Source organism: Rattus norvegicus, chromosome 1 (assembly GCF_036323735.1).
Source record: "Rattus norvegicus strain BN/NHsdMcwi chromosome 1, GRCr8, whole genome shotgun sequence".
Taxonomy (NCBI): domain Eukaryota; kingdom Metazoa; phylum Chordata; class Mammalia; order Rodentia; family Muridae; genus Rattus; species Rattus norvegicus.
In genome coordinates, this window is record NC_086019.1 from 182,514,166 (window position 1) to 182,529,677 (window position 15,512).

The 15,512-nt window shown below is 47.1% G+C and overlaps 1 protein-coding gene across 3 annotated transcripts in view; it reads left to right on the forward strand.

The window, feature by feature from the left end:
• Window positions 1-15,512, forward strand: part of Vps35l (VPS35 endosomal protein sorting factor like) — a 103,446-nt gene that overhangs the window by 6,590 nt on the left and 81,344 nt on the right. For all 3 annotated transcript variants that reach the window (NM_001399656.1, NM_001017463.2, XM_017589391.3), the window contains exons 4-8: window positions 1,595-1,717; window positions 3,058-3,082; window positions 6,465-6,541; window positions 7,313-7,441; window positions 13,751-13,835. In NM_001399656.1, the coding sequence (NP_001386585.1) occupies window positions 1,595-1,717; window positions 3,058-3,082; window positions 6,465-6,541; window positions 7,313-7,441; window positions 13,751-13,835 (439 nt within the window). The remainder of the gene's footprint in view (window positions 1-1,594; window positions 1,718-3,057; window positions 3,083-6,464; window positions 6,542-7,312; window positions 7,442-13,750; window positions 13,836-15,512) is intronic.

A 15,512-nucleotide genomic window follows, 5' to 3' on the forward strand; every position in this document is an offset into this window, starting at 1 on the left:
TCTGATTCGTTTGTTGCTGCCATGGAGTCTAGAGTGCCTGCTGGTATTGACAGCACACCAATGTCTCTTGAATATATACATACCTCATGGTGCTGTGTGCGCAGGTCTGTGTAGGGGAGCGTCCTAGAAGCTCTCTACTGGATGAAGGCAGTGGATGTGTGCTGTTCTGAGCGCACCACTGAGCCATCCCCTCAAAGGCCTAGTGGTCTATATCCTGCCAGCAGTGCTAAGGCTTACTTGTTTCCTTGATTCAATATTCAGTTATTTTAATTTTCCATTATTTGGATTGTTGGGGAAAATGTCTTTTTCAGTGTGTTTTACAAAACTTTAAAATTTATTTTATGTGCATGACCGTTTTGCCTGCATGTGTATATATACACTGGATGCATGCATGTGGAGGTCAGAGGAGGGCATTCATTATTTACTGGAACTAAGTTAGACGTGCTTGTGAGCTGCCACGTGGGTGCTCTGCAAGAGCAGTCAGTGCTCTTAACCCCTGTGCCATCTGCACTTTAATTGAAAATTTTTATTTTTATTTTTTTATTTTTTTTTAAATTTATTTATTATATGTAAGTACACTGTAGCTGTTTTCAGACACACCAGAAGAGGGCATCAGATCTCATTACAGAGGGTTGTGGGCCACCATGTGGTTGCTGGGACTTGAACTCAGGACCTCTGGAAGATCAGTCAGTGCTCTTAACCACTGAGCCATCTCTCCAGCCCTTTATTTTTTTTTTTATTTTTTTTTATTTTTTATTTTTTTGTTCTTTTTTTCGGAGCTGGGGACCGAACCCAGGGCCTTGCGCTTCCTAGGTAAGCGCTCTACCACTGAGCTAAATTCCCAGCCCCGAAAATTTTTATTTTTTATGTGTATGTGTAGGGGTGGTGCATGCATGCTTGCTTGTACTTGGAGGTCAGAGGCTGACATCTGGTGTCTTTTTTGGATTGTTCTCCACCTTACATTTGGACATGTTGAGGAAGAGTGTCACTTAAACCCAGGCACACAGAGTTAGCTAGTCTAGCTAGCTAACTGCTCCAGGGATCCCATCTTCACCTCCAGACCTCACAAGCATGAAGTCCCAAGAACTCATGCAAAAACGTTGGACACAGTGGTGAATCCGTACAATCCCAGTGTGGGGAGGGAAACATGGATCCCGAGGGCTTGCTTGACCAGCTAATTTGACCCAATAATAAAATCTAGGCCAGTGAGAGATCTTGCCTCAAAGACTGCCTGAGGAATGACATCTGAGATTGACTTTTGGTGTGCATATACACACATATGCACACACACATGTACACACGCATGCACACCACACCACACCATTATTGTGGCCTGGTGGTGGTAGCCTATGCCTTATTCCCAATAACTGGGAGGCAAAAGCAGTCCGGTTCCAGGACAGCCAGGGCTACAACAAAGAAACCCTGTCTTTAAAAGGCCATTTACAAAAAGGAAAGAAAAAGAAAGGAGAGAAAACAGCAGCTGGAGTATAGCCGGGTGGTAAAGTGCTTGCCTAGCATGCTCAGGGTCCTGAGAAACAAACCAACGATGCCAACAAAAGCTTCCCTCCTGAGGTGGTTGCCTTGCCCTCCCTAGGAAAGCTCCAGAAAGAAACGTGATAAGGATGACAACTCCTTTGTGGGACCTGATTTTGAGCCCTGGGCCAACAAACGGGGCGAAATCCTTGCCCGGTACACAACTACGGAGAAGCTGTCTATTGTGAGTACCCAGCTGCATATCAGTCTAGTAGTCTAGCTCCTGGACCCTAGAGTTTCCTCTCCTTCGTCAGTGTTATTTGTGTCCTAATTGCCTTCTTAAACAATTTCATGTTAAGGGTTAAGGGTGCAACTCAGTTCAGAAAAGGAATTGGTGTCATGGGCACCTTGGGGAGGGCACTCATAAAGGAAGTGTGTCCCCCTTTGGAGTTGGAAGCTTGCTCTTGGAGTGGCTAATGGGTTAGGTAGTCTGGGGTGTGTGTAAAGTGGGGGCCTTCCCTTTGCCCCAGGCAGGTTTCTCCCAGTAGGGGAGGCTCAGGTGAGCAATGCCCACCCCGGGCAACCAGTTAGTAGTGTGCTAGTTATGGTCAGCTTCAGTACTTATAAACCAAGTTCTGTCCTTGGACAGCATTAAGAACATTATGTCTCTCCCTTCTCCGAGGAGGTCCGGAGGTGGGGAGTCCAGGGTTGGAGTGATAATTCGGACCAGGTTTCTGATTTTTCTGTCTCACTCCTCGGATGTTTCTAGTGTTGAGTCACGTGTAAGTTGCTAGAAGGAAAACAAAAGGAAGATGTAGCCCCTCCCATCTGAGGGGGCCTCCTGGTAGTCCCTCAGCACTCCTTAGTCCTGTGGTTTTGGAGTGGGCGATGGATAGTATATAGATGCAAGGGAGGCTGGCTGGGCTGTGTAGCTTCCTGAATGTCTGACCGTGTTCTCGCCCAGCACCTCTCTCTCCTGCTTTCCACATGGCATGCTGAACAGAATGGTAAGAAGCACTGATTGGCTACTGAAGGGTGTTTCTTCTGTTTTCTTGCATGCATAGGTTAATTCAGAGGAGCTTTTCTCAGGTGTCAGTCCTTTTAACCCCTGAGGGTCATCTGGATGTGTTTAGTTATTTTTCCCCATTAGAACTCTAGGGGTTGCTTGGCATATTGTGAGTGGACGTGAGAGAGGCTGTAAAACTCCACAGTGCATAAGCTAAACCCTACAGAGTGAAGCTGCCCAACCCACAGAGGCAGGAGCATGATGGCTGAGAAACTTTGATTTAAGGATGTCCAAAATGAGTCTATTACTCAGTGCCATTAGAAGATCAAAACTTGTGCTATTTGATGTGTCACCTGGCTAGTCCCCACATGAGTTGAAATTCAACTTCTAGGTGGTTTTTAGCCGCCTTCCACAAGTTCAATGTCAAGCATCTGTGTCAGGCAGATCGGCTGCCTATAAGTCTAACTTCAGAGGACCCCACACCTCCTAGGGCACCAGTGCTCATGTGCACATAATTCCCATCCACAAAATTAAAGTATGAAAAACATTAATTATTATATTTTTTTTTGTCTCTGCAGAATCTGTTTATGGGATCAGAAAAAGGTAAGATAGGTGTTTGTTTTGATAGATAAATTCTGCCTGTGCCTTCATTAATATTCACAAAGGAAGGGAAGCTCTGATCCTGCATCTGTCATTATGTTTGCCCAGTTGAATGGTTTCGGCTGGTAGATGCTGGACAGAAACACATACATAGAACATTAGTAAAATGAGACCAAAGACCCTCCCAGGAGTCAAAGGCAGACTTCTGGTTGACCTTCAAGAACAGAAGACAAGAGTATTCCCCACCACGGGATAACTTTAGACCCTGCCCCTCTGCCCCTGTGTCTGAGGTCCTTTTCCAGTGTGTGTAGGCATGTCTGCCCATGTGTCTGTGTAGAAGCTAGAGGTCAGCATTATGTGTCTTCCTCAACCGCTCTTCACTTTGTTTATTTATTGGTATGGGGACAGCTCTTACTGTCCTGGACCTCTACATACCATAGACCAAACGAATCTTGAGCTCACAGAGATCTACCTGTCTCTGCCACATAAGTGCTAGGATTAAAGGTGTGTGCCAACACGCCCAGCTTTTTTACCTTACTTTTTGAGAAGGGTCTCACTGAGCGTTCAGCTCACTGATTGAGCTAGACTAGCTAGCTGGAGACAAGCTCCAGGGATCCCAACTCAGGTCCTCATGCCTGTGTGTCACACGTTTCTGACTGCGGCCACTTCTTTAACCTTGGGCCCTTCCTTTGCCCTAGAGAAGAGCTTGTCAACTTTCCTAATGCTGCAACTCTTTAATACAGTTCCTCATGTGGTGTGACCCCTAGCCCCGACCATTAAGTTAAAGTAACCACCTCGTAACTGTACTTTTGCTATGATTATGAATCATAATATAAATATCTATGTTTTCCAATGGTCTTAGGAAGCCCATGTGGATGTGGAATTCTTGTTGAGAACCTGCTGCCTTAGATCTTTGTCCCTTGGGAAAAAGGCACCTGTGCTCAGTCTTACCAGCCTTTGGTCCCTGGACATTGGAAGGGTCAGATGTTCAAAGTCATCCTAGCAAGTTCAAGGCCAGCCTGTACTATGTGATTCCCTATTTAAAATACATACATATAAAATCTCTTTTTATATATAAACCCCTAAGTTGATTGGATATAGAATCCTCATGAATTAGCAAGTCAAAACAAGCTAAAATAGGCAAATTATTTGGGTGGTTTGAATATGAAATGTTCTCTATGAGGTTATATTTGTATTTTGTACGTGTGTGTGTGTTGTGTGTGTGTGTTCATGTGTATGTGTGCGCACACACTCACACGTGTGTGTTTTACATGTATATATATATTGCTGTGTCTATGGCAGGAGATGTATGTGCAGAGGCCAGAGGAAGAAGACATCGAGTGTCTTTTCTGTCATTTATTCCCTTGAGACAGGGTCACTTACTGAGTTTGGAGCTAGCCAGGCTGGTGGTCAGCCAGGGCCTGTTCTTCTGTTTGCCCCGGCCGTGTTGGGATTCACAACGCTTGTACAGTCCCACCTGGTGCTTTCCCTGTGTTCTGAGAATTTAAACTCAGAGCGTCATCCTTGCACAGCAGGCACTTGTGCCCACTGAACTATTTTTATATCCTTAGGGCCATTTCAGGAGGCCGGGATTGTTAGAGTGGGACCGGTAGACGTGGTTTGTTAGTGGTCTGATGGTTATAACTAGTTATAACTGGTCCTGACCCTGCTTCCCACTTCCTGGTTCCTCACATGAATAACCCTCACCGCTATGACATTCACAGCTTTAGGACTGGCCTGACTGGGGTGACTGGAGTGAAGAGACAATAGACACATGTACAGCAAGGCTGGGATCAGTGGGCCATGTGCTCTGATGGAGACACCGTCACATCAGCCTGGAAACTCTGGGATAGGAGGCAGGTTTACCATCTGCAGCAGCATGACCAGAGGTTAGCTAGTCTCGGAAGGGCGAGCAGTTTCAGGTTACAGTTGTCTGGGAGGAGAGAGCTGTGGTTGACTTGTTCTGTATACACTGTTGCTGTCCATACTCAGACCAAGGGAAGGACTAGCCATTTCTCTGGGTCTGAGGTACTGGGGTCCTTGACTCACAGGGGTACACCCGCTCTCCACACTCTACCTTGTTGTCCCCTGCTGCTGTGAGATGAGCTACTTCCCCATGACTTTCCCCTTATGTGGACTCAAAGCCTTTAAAACTCTTGATACTCATTCACCATTTCTCCCTTAAGTTGTGACTGTTGGGCATGTGGGTCACAGAGGTTCTTGGTAATAAAATAGTTTTGCCAGGCTGTTAATCGATAATAGATCATCAGTTCGTGCTAGGACCAGGAACCTTGGGCCTGGGAAGAGAATAGGAGCAGCTTGGTGTGTGAGCCAGTATTCTGTCCTGTAACAAAACAGCCAGACAACGGCTGAACATGAGGAAGACTTATTTTGGCTTACAGTTTCAGAGGTTTCAGTCCATGTCTCTTTGCTCTGTGGCTTTGGCCTATACTGGCACAGTCCAGTATAGTGGGAACACTTGCCAGAGGAGGCCTGGTCACCGTATGAGAAGTAGAAACAGGAAGAAGGGGTCAGGGTCGGTCCTCTCAAGAGCACAGTCTTAGTGGCCTAACTTTCTAGTGCTGGCTCTACTTTCCAAAGGTTCCATCACCAGCCACTGGCACTGTGGGCTGGCGTCCATACCTTCAACACAGGGGCCTTTGCGGGACGTTCAAGTTTCATTCTTTATTCATTTGGTAGAAAGAGCAAGGGCTAAGTCAGTCATAGGACCCTCAGTATCATCATGGGCAGCACTTTGAAAATGGGGAAGTGGTTCTGAAAGGCTTGGATGGCCACAGTAAGCCTTGCTCTATGTCTGGCCCGTGACTTCATGTCCGTCATCTGCATGATGGCCACAGTAAGCCTTGCTCTATGTCTGGCCCGTGACTTCATGTCCGTCATCTGCATCCTGGCTCCTGCCAGCACTGGGGAATGGTGTTGAGAGCTGCTGGTTGAACAACTAGGCCTGTTTGCCTGGGAAGAGGCCTTTGACGTGTTCTTCCTGCTCTGGGCAGCTGAGGAGGTGGGTTGCTATGTAAATATAAAGGCCTGGTACTGCTGGGCCATCATGAGTGCATGCCTGAGAAAGGAAACAGTGCATGGCAGGGTTCTGCATTGTTCCTTTGGGAACAAGCAAACAGTGCAGTGTGATTTACAAATACCCTATGTGGGGGTTCACCTTTCTGGGACCACCCACTTTGCTTCTGGCGGGCAACTGCTGGTGGAAAAAGCTTCCACTAGACCTTGAGCCTGTAAGGAGGCAGAAGCCGCTCTACCATTGTAGTGTTCTGAGGTGAGCTGTTTTCTGACATGTAATAGGTGTCTTTCATGCGGAGTGTGGGCGCATGAGAAAACCTGTTGTGTGACCGATGTCTCTCCTGTGTAGGTAGAGCTGGGGCTGCGGCTTCTGCCATGTCAGAGAAGGTTCGGACTCGTCTGGAAGAGCTGGATGACTTTGAGGAGGTGAGAAGGCCTCTAATGGGGTACAGTGAAGAGGGGGCTCTCCAGCCCTTCTGCCAAGGGTGGCTGCTCACTGTGCTAGGTCTCCTGGGGCCCTGTCTCAGTTCTCAGTTTGGAAAGATGCTGAGGCCTAATGCTCACCTGGTAGGAACTGCTTCCTCAGAGTCCTCTCCACTTTGTGATGTAGGAGCAATCCTTCTGTAATCTGGGGACTCTGTCAGCAGTAAAATCCACGTGGAGTCACACCCAGTGAAACAGCTTTGCATAGCCCAAAAATCCCAACTTGAAGCATTGTTTACACAAGGCCTGTTGAATGTGGCCCACAGGGCCCTTGTGATTGTCTGTGCATGCTTTGAAGTACAGGCTTGTTTGCCAGCTCTTAAGAACTGGCACATTTGGATCTGTGAAGATGACTTGGTTAGTAAAGTTCCTGGTGTACAAGCATGAAGGTCTGACTTTGATTCCCAGATCCCTGTAAAAAAGCCTGGTGTGTTTGCCTACATATATGTGCATATGTATATGTTTATGTATACACACACCTCTTGCATGCCTGGTGACCAAAGGAGCCGGAAAAGGCTATCACATCCTCTGGATGTGTTGACAGCTGATTCAGTACCCAGTCAAGATCTTGGCTTCATTAATGGCAGGCTGAGGTGCAGATGTGGCACTGAGTAGCAACGTGCAGCCAGTGTCCATTTGTCCTGTGTGGAGGTGGTAGTCGATTGAGGCTTTTCCTTTTCCTCCTGTGCTCAGGTCTGCCTTTTCTGCCCACAGGGATCCCAGAAGGAGCTGCTGAACCTGACCCAGCAGGATTATGTGAACCGCATAGAGGAGCTCAACCAGTCTCTGAAGGATGCCTGGGCCTCGGACCAGAAAGTTAAGGCTCTGAAGATTGTCATTCAGGTCAGGCGGGGGGACGTTTCATGTTTTTTCATTTCTTAAAAATTCTGTGTAAAACTCCACTTAACTTTTAGAGTCCTCCCTCAGAGTCTTACCCTCATTCCTCACTTCCATACTCACAGATGTCTTTTGAAAAGCCGTGATTAGGAATCTGTTTTTGTGAGATGACTAATCCTAGGGCCACCGTGTACAGCTGCACAGGTCATACATCCCATGATTCTAGGAACCACTGTTGCCCTAGGTGACAGAATTAATGATTTACCCCTGCTGTGCAGTTCAGAGGCTGGCTATGTGGCTTGGATAGAATTAATGATTCACCCAGTGTTGTGCAGTACACAGGCCTTGGGACAAGTGCTATTGTATTTGTGATTTGTGCACACTAAGGTTTGGGTAACTGTCTTCCAGGCTGCCTCAACCAGACTGATTGACTTGGAATGTGAGATGAATGTCTCTGTTTTTTAAAGACATAGTCATATAAGGAAAATACACTCATACTGCAAAGAGAAGTGCGTTTGTGAATTATCTTGGTGAATTTGTTGATTTGCTGATGGCTCTTGGAGTCAGTCCTGTAAGGAAAAGGTTTTTTAATTTTTCTAAGATGTATTTTATTTATTTGTTTATTTTGGTTTTTCAAGACAGGGTTTCTCTGTGTAGTCCTGGCTGTCTTGGAACTCGCCCTGTAGTCCAGGCTAGCCTTGAACTCAGAAACTCTCCTGTCTTGTTCACCACCACTGCCCAACTCTTACTTTTACTTCTGCATATGTGTTTGTGTCTTTGTGAGAATATACCATGTGTGTGGGGTCCCGTGGAGGCTGGAAGAGGGAGTCAGGCCTTTGTGGGCTGTCGGTTGCTGGACTTGGGTCCTCAGGAAGAGCAACAAGTGCCCTTAGCTAGAAATTTGTCTCTCCATCTCCAGGAAAAGGTTTTATTCTGTACTTTTACCCTGAAGACCCTCCTCTCTTGGCAAAAAGTACTTCGGTCAGGGCCTAGGATGCAGCTGAGTTAGTAGAGTGCCTGCCTGGTGTGCAGGCAGCCCTGGGTTTGAGCCTCAGCACTGTATAACCTGGGTGTGCTGGGGTGTGGTTCTGGACTCGGTGGAGGTAGGAAGAGCAAGGTCATGTTTGCCTACGTAGCCTGCAGGAAGACACCTGACCCAAGATAAGTTATAATAACAACAACAATGCAAAATTAAAAAAAGAGAAAACAGTAGAACCAGTGAGAGTCAGGCCTTTGGAGTTAACTGATGACTTGAGTTGGGTCCTCAGAACCCACAGTGGAAAGAGAGAACTGACCCCTACATTCTTGTCTGACCGCTGCATGTGTGCGCTGACTCACAGTGGAGTTCTCTCTCTCTCTCTCTCATACACATATAGTAAGTACATACATGTAAAATAGATTAAGAAAAGTGAAAGTGCTCAGATCACAGTGAAAGAGGGAATTCGAATGCACTGCTTTGCTGGTTTTGGAGCAGTGTCTCTGGGACATTTGTCACAGAGAGTCATTTGTCACTTCTTGTCATGGTAATGGGACAGTTCTTTTCTTGATAGAGGTCTGTGCACTTGGCTCTTGAAGTGTTTGAAGTTGAATCTGTGTGCGGCAGGGTGGTCTTTCCTGGGGTTTTGTGACTCGGGGAAGCTGGGCTAGTTCTCTTTTCCCGTTGTTTATAGAGTAAATACTCCCAGAGAAAGGGCCTCTCATCATGCCTGCAACTGAGGGTGCCTTCGAGTTCAGATAGCTGCAGGTGTTTGCACTGTAGAGTGACCCCAGCCTGGAACCTGGGACTCCATCAGAGGTCACCATCTCAGGGAAGGAGCCAAGCAGAGTCTGATTAATCCTACCTGCTGGATCCTAAAGTTCTAAATGCTTTTGGAGGTTACTATAAGGAAATGAAGAAGGCATAGCATATAGGGAAATAAGCAAGGTCCCCTCATTTGCTCTGTGGCTCAGATTTTTTTGGGGGGTGGGGTTGGGGAACACTCATCTACCTGGCGGACCTGGGTTCTATCCCAGGACTGACATCCCCAGTCAAAATAATTTTCAGCACATAATTACTACATGCTTAAGCCTAGAGTTCAATGACTTTGAGCCAGGCATGGTGGTGCATACATCTAATCTCCAGGCTGAGTCTGGAGCACAGCTAGTTCAGTGTTAGCCTGAGCTACATCTTAAGACCCTACCTGTCAGGTGGTGGCAGTGCACACCTTAATCCCAGCACTCAGGAAGCAGAGGCAGATGGATCTGTGAGGTCAAGGCCAGCCTCGTCTACAGAGTGAGTTCCAGGACAGCTAAGGCTACACAGAGAAACCTTGTCTCGAAAAACAAAACAAAAATCAAAAAAACCCTCTCTCCAAAGTAAGAAACTACAATGAATTTTAGTACATTTTAAGTGGTACAAGTATCTTAGCTCACATAGTCCCGCTTTAGAACATCTTCCTCACCCTAGCCCCTCAAACCTGACTAATCAGAGCCCACCACATTCCTCCTAGGATACCATGCCCTGCCTTCGTCTATACATGAACCACAGGATGGGCTCCTTCTGTACATAAGTTTTACATCTGGTTTCTTTCCTTCCTTCTTCCTTTCTTTCTTTCTCTCTCTCTCTCTCTCTCTCTCTCTCTCTCTCTCTCTCTCTCTTTCTTTCTTTCTCTCTCTCTTCCTTCCTTCCTTTTTAAATATTTACTTATTTATTATATATAAGTACACTATAGCTGTTTTCAGACACACCAGAAGAGGGCATCAGATCTCATTACAGATGGTTGTGAGCCACCGTGTGGTTGCTGGGATTTGAACTCAGGACCTCTGGAAGAGCAGTCAGTGCTCTTAACCACTGAGCCATCTCTCTAGCTCCTTATCTGGCTTCTTTCATTTCATTCATTCTTTTCATTTGAAGTTCGCCTGGGTTGTGTTATGAGTTGAGGCTGAGTTCCTCTGAGTAGTACTCCATGGCATATGTGACCACGGTTTTGTGTACCTGTGAACAGTTGTTGATGTCCAGTTGCTCTCATCCTTGGACTGCTGCATATGAGTCTGTGTGGATTTAACATTCGTCTTCTGGGTAGATTCCCGGGAGCAGCCCTGCTGAGGCAGGAGGTGGGTTTTTTAGAAACTACCAAATTGCTTTTGAAAATGGCTGCCTCTTTATGTCCCCACCAGCAGTGCCAAAGACACTAGTCCCTCCCCAGAGCCCTAGTCCAGTGTGCGTGTGTGAGTGCTGGCGTGTGCCATGGCATGTGTATGGAAGTCACATGACCGCCTTGCGTGTCAGTCCTCACCTTCCTCTTCGTTTTGGCAAGGTCTCTTACTGCACTGTGTTCTGATGCCAGGCTGGCTGGTCCACACTCTGGGCATTCTTCCTCTGCCTTCAGTCTCGCTGTAGGCTCCCTCAGATTTGGAGAATTTGAGCTCAGGCTTTACCCGCTGAGCCATCTTCCCAGCAAACAGCTAGTCGTATTCGTCATTGAAAACAAAACACCCACTGCCATTTCAGTGTTTTTCCGGCAATGGTGATGAGTTTGACTGCAGGTGCCTCAGCCCCAGTGCCCTGCCAGTAGACAGCCAGTGAGCAGCAGTGTCTCAACCTCTGCTCAGGGGAGGCTGAGCCTGGGAGCTGTGTGACACCCTCCTGTGCAAGCTTAGTGGAGGAGGCGTGTTTTACACCACTGAGTGTGCTGCTTGCTTGTTTTTTTGGTATAGCCTTCTCACAGAGCCCTTGTTAAAATTACTGCTTCTTGAATGTTTGGCTTGAGATTCTTTATCTGTGTGCGCATGTGCGTGGTCTATACACATATGTGTGTCTGTGTGTGTGTAGGGTGCATGTGGAGGCCAGAGGGTAATGTTGGGTATCTTCCTCAGTTGCTTTCCCCCTTATTTTGAGAGACAGAGTCTCTAATGGGACCTTTCTTTATCTTTCATATTTAGCTACTGGATGGCTATCAGGCTCTGCCCCCCCAGTGCTGGGTTGCTGTACAGGCCAAGCCTGGCTTTTGACAGGAGTCCTGGGGATCCAAACTCAGGGCCTCATGCGTGCATGCTAAGCACTCTACTCACTGAGCCACCTCCCCAGCAGCGCTCTGGAGATTATGTATTTTTTTTTAAAAAAACTTTCTTTTAGTTTTTGGAATTATATCATTTCCCCCTTCCTTTTCTCCCGCTAGACCTTGCCACACACACCCCTCCTTGCTCCCTTTCAGATTCATGGCCTCTTTTTAATATACATATACATATGTGCCTAATGTATGTATAACCATGAGCTGCTGGTTCTGTGTAGTGTTACTTCTGTGTATGCTCTCAGGGCGAGCGGATGGCTGTGTCATCCTGAGGGAAGACTATTTTTCCTGCTCCCAACGTTCCTTAGCTGCCTGTGCTTCTTTGTGCAGGGCTGAAGCCCAGTGAGCGAGCTTTCTCTTTCCACATTAGTTCATCTATTGCCCTCGTTTAGCTCACGTTCAGGCAGTCAGGCTGGTGACACTATGGGACTGTCCATTTTTAACACCCCGGTCTTAGGAAACAGCACCATAGCCTTTAACACCACAGTATCTGTAAGATGCTGCTGTGTAAGGTAATTTTACTTCAAGAGGTTCTTACGACTTAACTTTAGATTTAAAAAAAATTCTATTTTTTTCTCATCCTTTCTAAAACACATGTTCATGAAAGCAGCTTGGGGGCAGGGACCAGCACACAGCTGTGTGGGATGTCCCAGCTGGGTGGAATCTGGAGTGTGGTCTGAGCTGTGCATGGCCAAGGGGCCCTGCATGGCAGTGGTGGAGAAGGAGATGGGGAGACGTCATCTTCCTAGGAACCATGGGGTGTACACTGTAAACACCCTCTGGGACTTGGGGTCATTGTATTTTTTTCCCCTCTGAGTCCTGAACTCTCCATGAGTGATTGTTTAAGTTGGGAACTCTCATAAAGGGCTCTGAAGATCACAGAGCAAGACAGCAGGGGCTGTAATTCCATATGCATCCAAAGGCTGCAGTGAAACAAGCATCTCTGTTGTAACAGCTCACGGCTCCCTGCCCCTGTGAGAGGGTTTCCGCAGGTCAGACACAGTGTTTATGCATAGGCATGTCATGCAGAGGAGAAACTTGGCCACTCTCAAGGTTTAGATGTTGGGAGCCAGAGCCAGAGTGAAAATCTGTGCCCAGGGGACTCAGCTTGCTGGATGTCCTGACCACCACCTGCATGCCCTGCTCACCAGAAATGAATGTTTATGGGCCTTTTCTTTAATGTCCAGTTTATTTTTTATTTGTGAATTGATAAATTCGTGCAGGCATGGGCATGCATCTGCGAAAGCCCCAGGAAAATGCCAGCTGTCTTCCCCCATCACTGTCTACTTTGTTATTATTTTTCAAGACAGGGTTTCTCACCGTAGCCCTGGCTATGCTGGAACTCACTATGTAGGCCAGGTTGGCCTTGAACTCAGCGATCCCCCTGCCTGGTTCAGCAAAGTCTTCTTCAGTCTCAAACTTGTGGCTTTCTCAGAGCCAGGCTTTCCAGAACGTTCTGTAGGAGGCTCTGTAAGCATTCTGCTTCTTTTTGTCAAAAAACGAGTGGTAGGTCTGGGGAGCTGGCTGACTGTGCAGGAGCACTGGCCATACAGATGAGAGGACTTGAGTTTGAATCCTTAGCACCCTTAGGAAAAGCTGGGCACAGCAGGGCTTTCCTGTAACCCTGGCACTGAGGGGCAGAGGCAGGCAGATTCTAGGAGATCATTGGCAACTAGCCGGTCAGCCTAGCTAAAGTGACAGCTTCAGGCTCAGGGAGACCTTTCCTCAAGGGAATAATGTGGACTTAGAGAAAGACTCTTAACATCTGCCTTAGACTTCCACATGCACACACACAGTGTATGTCTGCATGTACACGTGCATACCACACACGAACACAAGGGTGTATGTCTGCATGCACACATGTATACCACTCACAAACACACAAGCGTAAAGTACAGGTATAGAGATGGCTCAGCATTTAAAAGCACTGGCTATTCTTCCAGAGGACTAGGGTTTGTGTCCCAGCATCTATATGATGGTTTACAGACATTTATAACCCAAATTCCAGGGTATCCACCACCCTCTTCTGACCTCTGGTGGCAGTAGGTGCATGCACACACATGCAGGCAAAACATCCATTTACACAAAGATCTAAAAAATAAACAAGGAAAGGTTTTTCTCGTGCATGTCCCCTGTGGGAGAGGCTGACACAGGGCTGGGCAAGCATCACTGTGTTAACTTGCTCTTAGAGATCATCGGTTTTCCACACTTGGAGGTTCTCCAAGTCTGGTTCCCCAGAGTGAATGCCCTCTCCTGTTCTTTCTAGTGCTCAAAGCTGCTGTCAGACACCAGTGTTATTCAGTTCTACCCAAGCAAATTCGTCCTCATCACCGACATCCTTGATACGTTTGGTAAGTACCGGAGCCACCCTGTGTCTAGGGCATGTATTTGCTTTGGTGGAAAGCAGCCACCAGCACTGCCTAGGTCGGGTTCTGCCATCACCTCAGTCCTGTGGGTTAATCACAAGGGAGAACCGGCTGCTCTGTGACTTCTTTCTCTCCCGTTTGTAAAGTCAAGTCAAAGGGTTTGTATCTAGAATGCTGTATGTATTTTATCTTAACAACGCGACAGGTACGTTTTGATTTTGATTGATGCATGGTACTTATCTGTATTTCAAGGATGCAGTGTGGCATTTCAGCATAGGTGTACGGTATGAGATAGTCAGGGTCATTGTCGAGTGTGTCCATTGCCTCAGACATCTGTCACTTCCTTTTGTTGGGAACATTCACAATCCTCTACACTTACCATTTCAAATATTTCAATTGTTTAGTTAATTGCTGGATGTCTGTGTGCTAGGCATTAGGAGTCGTTCTTCCCAGCCCACTGCATTGGGTGTCTTTAATGGTCTCTTCTAATCTCTACACAGGCCAGTAGCATGATGAGCGAAGCAGTCAGGTCAGTAGCACGTGTCCTGGCTAAGCTCCAGGGCACTTACACTTACTTGCATTGATCGGAACACTGTAACCAAGTACTTAGGATAGCCAGTTGATGAGGAGGAAAGGCTTACTTGGGCCTGTAACTAATTCTTTCAACCCTTATTTTTAATAATGGTTCTTAAACGCTTTAACCTCCCTTTAGACCACCACCACCAGAGGGAATGGAAAAGCAGCATACAGGGGAAGTGGACTGTTTAGAAAGTTTTTTGGAGCAACTTCCCATCTGTGTTTCTGGACATCGGTCCTTCACTTCACAGGTCTGCAGGGGCAGCTTGATCCACTCACAAACACTTCACGGATGGTGGCACTATCTAGCAGAGACAGCCAGGCCTCAGCCTCGGTACAACTCAGCAGGAAGGATCAGGAGGGACACCAGGAGAAGTTCTCAGCTGTGTCTCTCATTGAAGTGAAGATCAGTGAAGACGCGAGACCCTCAAGCGTTGCACAGCTAACTTTATAAGCAAGCCAAGCTCACCTCTGTCACTGGTCGTTGAGTCCTATTTATACTCCCTCCAAACCTCACATGTCCTCCGTGGGTCAGCACTTGCTTCTGTCTTAGCAGACATCACTCTGCCAATCAGCCCCAGTCCAAGGACGTGGCAAGAAACGGCAGCACACCACCAGAAGGGTTTTGGTGCGTTTCTCTCCATGGAGTCCTGACAAAAGGAGCTTAGCTATGCATGTAAGGTGAACAATACATTCATGTCGTTACAACGAGTCCTTCATCACGTGTCCTTTCATGTGCTTGCTTTACAGAACGTCCTTTCGCTTTATGTCTGCTTCAGGAAACGTTCCTTCATGAGTCTGCCATAGCCTTTCACTGGTGTCCACCTCAGGAAAACACTCCTTCAGGTGTTTGCCCTAGCAAAACACCACCCAACACAACTGACTTTCCAAAGAACCCTTAAGTTTCCACTTTACGGGTCTGTGGCAAGGTTTACAGATCTGGAGTTTCTGTTTATGACTTGGGCCTGTGGCAAGACAGCACAGCTGGCAGGAATGTGCGACAGGCAGATCCACTCACTCCATGGCCCAGAAGCAGAAGAGGAACAAAGGGCTGGAGCCTATACTGTGGTCTTCAGGGGGAGCTCT